This window comes from Nyctibius grandis, chromosome 34, assembly GCF_013368605.1.
Source record: "Nyctibius grandis isolate bNycGra1 chromosome 34, bNycGra1.pri, whole genome shotgun sequence".
Classification (NCBI taxonomy): Eukaryota; Metazoa; Chordata; class Aves; order Nyctibiiformes; family Nyctibiidae; genus Nyctibius; species Nyctibius grandis.
In genome coordinates this window covers 944,174-953,436 of record NC_090691.1, presented here as the reverse complement: position 1 = coordinate 953,436, position 9,263 = coordinate 944,174, and the positions used below count along the sequence as shown (strand labels likewise).

Here is a 9,263-nt window from a genome sequence, read left to right as displayed (position 1 = left end):
GACACAGCCTGAAGTAGATATTTGCATTAAACCCTTTAGGGGCAATGAAGGTGCTCTAGAGTACAAAGATACCTAGGTGGGGCATGACATAACAGGAATGCCTCAGGAGACCACTTCCCTTCTTGAGGAGGATCAAAGGCAGGCAGAACACATGATTTTGTTTGACCAAAGATGGGATGCCTATGATCAGGCAACCACGTACCTCACCAGGACTTTTATTACTCTTTGGGACTATTTTAACTTCTCTGTCATATCACTTTCTCCATAGGAATCTCTGCAGGGCAATTCTCACTTCCTTATTTCTCAGGCTATAGATGAGAGGGTTAAACACAGGGGTCACAACTGTGTAAAACAGGGCAAGGTATTTGTCAGTGTCTGCAGAGTCCCTTGACCGTCGCTTTAAGTAGGCAACCGTGGCAGAGCCGTAGAAGAGAATGACCACACCAAGGTGTGAGGAGCAGGTAGAAAAGGCTTTGTGTCTGCCCAGAACAGAAGGCATTTTCAGAATTGCCCTGATAATTTTAGTGTAAGAAATGACTATCAAGGAGAAGGGCAGGATTACAAAAACCAGGATGATGGTGTACAGCATCACGTGGTTCCAGAAAGTGTCTGCACAGGCCAGTTCCAGCAGAGGGGGCACGTCACAGAAGAAGTGGCGAAGGTCATGGGATGCACAGAAGGGCAAAGTGAACACCTGATACGTCTGTCCTACTTGCACTGGTACAACAACCAGCCACGACCCCACTAACAGTCTGACACAGAGCTCCCCGTTCATGATGAGGGTATAGTGCAGGGGGTCACAGATGGCTACGTAGCGGTCATAGGCCATGGCAGCCAGGAGAAGGCATTCGATGCTGCCCAGCAAAACCAGGAAATACAGCTGGGCAGCACAGCCAAGGAAGGAGATCCTGCCATCTTTCATCAGGAAAGCCACCAGCATTTTTGGCAGAGTGACTGATGTGTAGCAGATCTCCAGGAAGGACAAGTTCCTCAGGAAGAAATACATGGGGCTGTGGAGGCTTGATTCCACCACTGTGATGAGTGCAATCAGGCTGTTCCTGATGAGGACCATGAGGTAGATGACCAGGAATACCGTGAAGCACAAGCCCTGCAGGCTGGGGTGGTCAGAAAATCCCAGAAGAATGAATCCAGGCCCAGTGGTGTGATTCTCTAAGCTTTTTCTTTGGGGCATTTTTCCTGCACAGAGCAATCCAAACAACAGGCTCTTAGAGGATGCTGGTGGCCTGTCCACAGTTACATACAACTCAACCTTAGAGAAACCCTATAAACGTCAGCATATATGTAATTGCTTGATTAGGTGAGCTTGGCCAACATCTGCATGCATGTTTGGAAATCTAACACGGGTTGCTTGCTGCAGGAAGGTTTGTAAGGAGAGGACAGAAGAGAATCCTTGAGACAGAATGACTGCTTTTTGGTCATACAGATAAAAAAACCAGCCTTATCTTTCTTGTTCAGGTGAGATTTAATTATATAGACTATACGGTGATAGATGAGAAACAAATGAAGAAAATGGATAAAGAGTAACCCCCTTAAGAACAGTCTTGCTTACATTCCTTGGCCAGATCTTGAAAGAGCTTCATTTAATGTAAGAACATGAAGAAGCGGGGTGAAAAGGAGGAAAAGGGTGAAAAGGGAGAAAAGTAGCAAGGCAAGGCAAGGCAAGGCAAGGCAAGGCAAGGCAAGGCAAGGCAAGGCAAGGCAAGGCATGACCTGATTCTTAGACCTTAGTGAGAGAGATTCATCCCAGCTCTCTTCACATATAAGACATCATCCCCTGAAGCTGTGTCCACACAGAGAGATGTGGGAGACTCCCTTAGATCTGTATGATTCATTTTTACATGGCTGAAGGGTAAATCCCATCAGAAGTAAAACAGGCTTCTATCTGCCAATGAACCCAGCAACAACGGTGCATCCATGGGATATTTTAACAAGACGGATAAGCAGCCATTAATGCATAAATCACAGGTTTCAGGGTGCTAAAAGACATTTCTAAGCAAGCAATCTAACAACTGCTCATGCAGTTTTCAGGCACACAATGAAAGTGATGATTAAAAGCAGATTATCTCCTCAAGACACCCAGTTTCCCTGAAGAGGTCAAGCTTTTATAACTTCTGAATGAATCCTGTTACTTCACCATTCCTAACCTTGCTGCTCTGTCACTTGGATTTCTGGTAGCTCACAAATCTGACCAAGTGTTCACTCACTCTGATCCCAATCCAGCAATGCTTCCCAGTCCCCTGCAAGCCCTCACAGGAGCTGAGCAATGCTCTCGCTGTCTGGGGAACTGAGCCTTCCCTATGCATTTCTTACCTTCCCAGAGCACAGAGAATCCTTGCTGAGCACGCTCGAAGGAAGTGAGCCGCAAGCGAGCAGCTCCACACTAGCAAGTTGCTTCTTGTGAAGAAGAGACTCTGCTGAAAGATGTTAAAGAATCTCCATTTGATATGGGGAAGGCATGTTCTCTTCCAGGGAGACAGGAGTGCGGATGCTGGCTGCGTCTCTCCAACTTTTGCTAACTCGTTTCGCGAAGTCTTCTTAAGATCTACTGTATTACTGATGAGAACAGCAGGTTAGAAAACATGATAAAAACATTCAGTTTAGCCAAGTGACACACGCAAGATGGTTTTCTCAAGAGAAATATCTGAATTCACAAAAACCTGTGGTATTAATATTTTGATATTTTTTTAAGCTATTCCTGCCCTTTTCTGAGTTTTTTTCTCTCTCAGAGAGGGTTTTTTCACCTCTCATAAAGGTGCCATTCAAAATCTCTAAAATCAAATTAGAGCTTACATGAGGGAAAAGTGAACATGATCATTTCCTAATTTACCTACTTACGCATCTGAATGTGCAGGAAAATGAAATATTTTTTGTTTTTTTTTATTTTCTGAAAAACTGTGAGGTACCCACATTTATTTTAAATAGCAACCCTATACAGGCAGATTCTCCACATACCAGTATTTGCTGCTGATTTCAAAACACCCCCAAACCTACAGCCTATTCTTTTTAACTTTCAGACATCCCAGCACTTCACAAAATCAGAGGCAGTGCACAGTTCAGACTAGCTCTGCTAACAGGAGATTGCCCGAGCACTTCTCATATGGTGACTCTCTGACGGGCAGCATTTCTTGAAGCTGAAGGAAGCCCATTCCAGTGAGCCCAGTCAAGCTGGACAGACGACTTCTGGTGCAGCTGTGCTGCCGAACTATCTCAGCATTTCAGGGCATGCCAAAAGGAATTTACTGTTGTCAGGAGCCAACAAGCAGGCACATGCTCCTCAGTCTGTGATGCTGCAGGAGGCAGTGGTGATCCCTTTTCCTCTCTGTCATTCCCCTGGAAACCACCTGGATGTTGTGCTCTGGACACCGCTCTGCCACTCGCACCTGGTTATAAGTCAGTTAATAAGCAGCCTCAGGAGAGAGGGTGGGGATGCTGGTGCTGCCACTGCTCCTTCCCAGACACCCACAGCACCAGGAACAATTTACAAAGACTGTCGGAATTGTGGGTGTTGCCTGATTAGCAACTTCCAGCACAACTCGATGTCCTTAAAAAATGGAGAAACCGAGAAATGAGGTTTAGCTGCTCGAAGGAAAACCACTAACCTTATGGGGGAGGAAAAAAAAAAAAACAGAGAAACAGAAAACAAGCCAGTTCAATCTGGGTTTAATTTTACTGTGCAGCAATAGAAAAGACTTCTCTGCACCTCCACTTCTCTGGGTTCCAACCTGTTCCTGTGCCCCATGTTAGACCCATGTTAGATGGAGTTGGCCCTGAGAGGTTGAACTCCAACTGTTTGTGCTGTCTGCATGCTGGTTCACACACAGAAAGGGCCTGGAGACAAAGCTTGTGTTTGAGGTGTATGCATGAGAAGAAAAAAAGGACTCTGTCATGTCACTACATGTCAGATCTCTGTAATTGTACAGATTAATTTCATACCAAGGCGTAAAAACTGGTTGACTGATTCTTACCACAGTTGCCTTGGCTAGCTTTGTAGCCAATAGTACAAATAACCCCTTCCAGAGGAAAGTATCTCCTGCCATTGTGTGAGGTTAATGCACTCCCTGATTTATCTGAAACCCTACATATAACTGTCACGGTTTAAAGCTGGGCCAGTTATTAAACCTGTGGCAGATGCCCTCTGTTATCCCCCCCCTCCCCCCAAAGGGAAAGGGAAAGGGAAAAGGGAGAGAGACTTCCGGGTTGGAAAGTTAAAACAGTTTTAATAAACTATAATAATGAAAAAGAGTATAATAATAATAATAGAAATAATCAAATATATACAAATATATATACAAAACCAAGATTGAGCTCCCCTGAAGTCAGCCACGTCACCACCAGCACTGCAGGGCAGGCTCCGGGAAGGCCCAGGCTGGGCCTAGCAACGGTCGAGAGCTGGATTCAGGGATGCACGGATCGGGATCGGGGGCAGCAGGAAAACAGACGGAGTCCTCCTTGGACACCGGCCATAGCAGAAAAGGGCGAGACCCTCGTGATCCCCCCCCTTTATACCGAGAATGACGTGTGTGGGATGGAATACCCTCGTTGGTCAATTTTGGGTCACCTGCCCTGTCTGCTCCCCACTGCAGCTGCAACCCTCCTTCGGCTCTTCACTTGTAAGCAGTGAGGAATTCAGCAGTGACCTTGGTTTCTCTAAGAATAAGTACAGCAAGAGCCTTACTGCACAACATCCCTACCGGTGCCTCAGCGATAACTACAAACTTCGGGCGTTATCAGTCTTGGAGGCAGACACTGTCTGCAAACATGCAGTTAGTTTCAGAAAGTGCAGTTACTTAGAGGAGACTTAGCTGAAAGCAAAAATCACTGAAAGGAAAATAGGCCTGGTTTAGGCCAAACCAGGACAATAACTCAACAGCCCCTAATCTGTCCCTTTGGGTTACCCAACAAAGTCAAGATTAAAACAACAATATAATCTCTCACCAAAAGACCAAATAGTCAGAAAGGCTACGAAGAACAAGTGCTGCGGCTTGGAGCAACCATGGACAAATGCAGGCACTGCAGGATGATTTCCTTCTGTCAGAGCTGTAGGATTGTAAATATGGAAAGAGATTGGGGTCAGTAGAGCTACTCCAAGAGGTCATGGCATGAGAAATATGCCATCCACAGCCTGGATATCTAGGTAGAATCATAGAATCATAGAATCATTCTGGTTGGAAAGGACCTTTAAGATCATCAAGTCCAACTGTTAACCTAGTACTGCCAAGTCCACCACTAAACCATGTCCCTCAGCACCACATCTACACATCTTTTAAATACCTCCAGGGATGATGACTCAACCACTGCCCTGGGCAGCCTGTTCCAATGTTTGATAACCCTTTCAGTGAAGAAATTGTCCCTGATCTCCAATCTAAACCTCCCCTGGTACAACTTGAGGCCATTTCCTCTCATCCTATCATTTGTTACTTGGGAGGAGAGACCAACACCTTCTAAGGTAACGAAGTTCTTGTTAGAGTCAATGGAGAAACAACGAATATAGTCTATGAGAACTGAACAATGGTTCGTCTGACCCAAGAGCCTGACTTGGGTGACACAGAGTGGTGCCTACAGCCTACAGACCACGAGGAAGCAGGAGGCAGCTGCTCAGGCCTTGAGCAAGCACTCATAAGGTGTATCAGTTTGTTCCTCTGTCCATCCCAGTTGCACTCCCATTATGCCCAAATTTGTTTGTTTTTTTTTTTCTGATGCATTTACAATGATAATCTTTGCCTGATATGATATTGCCAATGTCATCACACAGGTGCTGTTGGCCTTGCAAGATGGCTTAGGATAAGTGTTAGGTTAGGGTTAGCTAGGGCTCGTGTTCAGGTTTAAATTAGAGCTGGAGTTAGGTTTATGGCTGGTTTAAGGTTAGACTTCAGGTTGGGGTTACTGATCATTTAGGGTAAGGCTAAGGTTAGAGTTGACCCAGATCTGCATGCATGTTTGGAAATCTAACACGGGTTGCTTGCTGCAGGAAGGTTTGTAAGGAGAGGACAGAACAGAAACATTGAGCCAGAATGACGGGTTTTTGGTCATACAGAGAAAAAACCCTTATCTTTCTTGTTCAGGTGAGATTTAATTATATAGACTATATGGTGATAGCTGAGAAACAAATGAAGAAAATGGACAAAGAGTAACCCTGGTTAGAGTTGAGGGTTATGATTAGGGCTGGGGTAGGGCTAGGATGGAGTTGAGGGTTATGATTAGGGCTGGGGTAGGGCTAGGATGGAGTTGAGGGTTATGATTAGGGATGGGGTAGGACTAGGATGGAGCAATGGTTAGGGTAAGATTTAAGTTAAAGTCAGGGTTATGGTTAGTGTAGGGTTAAGTTATGGCTAGGGTAGGGTAGGGGGTTAATGGTTGGAGTTAGGGTTCAGTAAGAGTTAGGTTAGGGTTGGGGTTTATTGTCTCACAGGCTCGTGAAACTGGAGCAAGCTCTGTTCTGGCCAGTGGATCAGAATCCCTGAGCCACTGCTTTATGTGGCCTCAACCTGTAGGTCTGGATGATGTCCCTTTGTGGGCCTCCATATGGGGAGGACTGTGATTATGGCTCAGCCACACTGCAGCACTGAGGATGAGTTTGAGACCTTTTCTTCATTACTGAGAGGCAGTCCTGGATCAACACTATGAATGCTGTTAGTCCATGTTACACGTTCATTTGCAAGGCCTGGGGCAACTGGAGCTCCATTCTTCCAACTAAGGCCAGTGCTATGTGGGTGCATGAGCAGAGGGTTGAATACCTGGGCCCCGGATTTAGGAAATGGCACATTGACTAAGACGGAGTTAGCACACTGCCTTAAACCTGCTGAGAGTTCATCACCCCCTTCCCCATGCTGCTCATAATACCTCCGTTTGAGTCAATATTTGATTCCCCCTCAACTAAGGATCTACTCAACGGGATTCTGTTTCCTTCTTTTACCCATTTCATCAGCAGTTCTCCAATCAGCGCTCACAATTTCCTTCATGTGAGCTGTTCATCGAAGTTTGTCATCTGTCGATTCCAGTTTTTTAACCCGTTTATTTTTTTAATAAAGAATGGAAGAGCTTCATAATTTGAGCACATATTTTTACCTTCTTTTTCACCTTTTCCTTTAAATGGATGGTGTTAACATGTCATTTGGAATCCTGTGTTACTGGGTTAACCTTTTGGAAAGATCAGATGCAGCGGTTGAGTTCTTGGTATCAGACATATTAGTATTCCTTAATAGGTATCTGTGCCATCTTCCTTCTGTGTTACTTCTATCATGGCTCAGCCATAGTGTTTTGCTATTCATTGCCCACTCTCGAATCTGCATATTCACATGCTTAACCCACAGTTCCTGCCATTTTCAGTGCAGCGCTGAGCTATGGAGCCTAATTGAGGGTGCATTAAACTTGGCACAGTGACATCTTAGGTGGGTGAGGACCATTAGCAGGATTATGGGAGAAGCTGGACAGGTTGTGGGGAACTCACAGGCTTTGCCAAATTCCCAGAAAACCACAGATTTGTGGTTAAGGCAACAGCACTTGGCACCAAACCCACCCCTCCTCACACACACACACACAGGGTCTCTCACACTGACCCCAGGAAAAGCCCTGAAGAATCTGTGAGGGAAATTATCTCCTTTACCAGGACCTGGCAGTTAGGTCGTGGTTATTCTGGTGCTAAACAAACATCAAGGGCCTCCATGTCATCAGAGCCACCTCCACATTGCCTTTGCCACCCGTTAACCACAGTGGCTTCAAGCTTTTGCTTATAGAGCCCCTGGGGATGGACACCTTGGCCAGTCATTCTCTTCACAGCTTTGTCAGTGACAGCCCTCAGTGGGGCCCTCAATGTCCTCAGAAACGTGGGGTTTACTTCTCCCTTCCACTTCTCTAGAGGCTTCTTCAATCTTTCAGGATCTGCAGTTCAGGAACTTGGCACCAGAGGGCTCATGAACATGCAAAACACCCTAACAAGCCAAGTCACTGGGCATCATTTTCATAAAGTCTTGTCTGGATGATTAGAGAGATTTCAGAAGTCGGCCAGAGACAAAGTCAGTAATAAATACCAGTAAAATAGGATTTCTTTTTTTTTTTTTTCCCAGTTTTCTGTATTTTTCTGTTACGGAACCAGTGCTGTCAACAATCTTCAATTGATATTGATCCGGAGCGTCTCCTGATGAATTTGGCATATGTAGGAAAAATAAGATCCATTCTGTCAGAAACACAAGGGCGGTGTCCATATCATGTGGTGTTATCTCCACACACACACCCCCCACCCTGACAGTTCTGTCACTGGCCACCATAGTGCTTTCTCTATTCTAAGCTTTTTCCACTCAAGTCTGCAGCAGAATGATTCAGCTCATTCCCACTGATTTCCACCTGCTCTGTTTGGAGAACCAGCTGCGCACAGTCATATAAGGATGTTTCTTACTTGACAAGATAAAAAAGAGGAGTAAAAAAGAAAGGAATACCTCAGTAAAAAATAAAACACATTCCTCAGCTGCCTATGAAGTCCAAGTTGCCTCCACTGAAGTCCATCTTCCACTGTGCACAACAGGTAGAAACACAACTGAAGAGCTGGCTAAAGAAACCATCAGTCAGACTACGGAAAGATGTGGCAAGCTTGAAACTGCCTGAAGCTCAGAGCAGCACCTGGGTAGCCGAGAGGTGTCTGAATGGACAGAGAGTAAAGGCAGGAGCAAAACTGGATGGACACCGGAAAACACATATGTCCAGGCAGTCTGCTGGACTTTAAAAGTGGTCAGTTTAAGCAGGACGTATGGAAACGTGTGAAAGAGTAGTGAGAGTCAATACACACAGTCTACTAGGCAGAGCAGTGTCATGGAGGTAGTGAGGAAGATCAATATTTTCTTTCATGAGTGTAGTACATGGGCTGGAAACGTCCACACTGGCATCATGGGAAAACTTCCTGTGGATGAAAAGTGGTTGATGCATTTCAGCTGAGGAAGGATGTCCTGATAGGACAAGAGGACACAGACTCAAGCTTCGCCAGGGGAGGTTCAGGCTGGACATGAGGAAACATTTCTTCTCAGCAAGGGTCATTAGACATTGGAACGGGCTGCCCAGGGAAGTGGTGGAGTCACCATCTCTGGAGGGGTTTAAGAAAAGACTGGACTTGGCACTTAGTGCCATGGTCTAGTTGCCATGGTGGTGTCAGGGCAATGGTTGGACTCGATGATCCCAGAGGTCTCTTCCAACCTGATTGATTCTGTGTGATTCTGTGAAATCTTAAAACTGAGACTAAAAGTCACTCAAATTGA

The 9,263-nt window shown here is 45.5% G+C and overlaps 1 protein-coding gene across 1 annotated transcript; it reads right to left on the bottom strand.

Moving 5' to 3' along the window:
* Nucleotides 1-253: 253 nt before the first annotated feature.
* On the bottom strand, nt 254-1,853 carry LOC137675536 (olfactory receptor 10AG1-like). The gene is made up of 2 exons (XM_068421663.1): nt 1,831-1,853; nt 254-1,175 (listed from the first exon to the last, which is right to left on the bottom strand). The coding sequence occupies exons 1-2, from the start codon at nt 1,851-1,853 to the stop codon at nt 254-256; spliced, it is 945 nt and encodes a 314-aa protein (XP_068277764.1).
* Nucleotides 1,854-9,263: the final 7,410 nt, after the last annotated feature.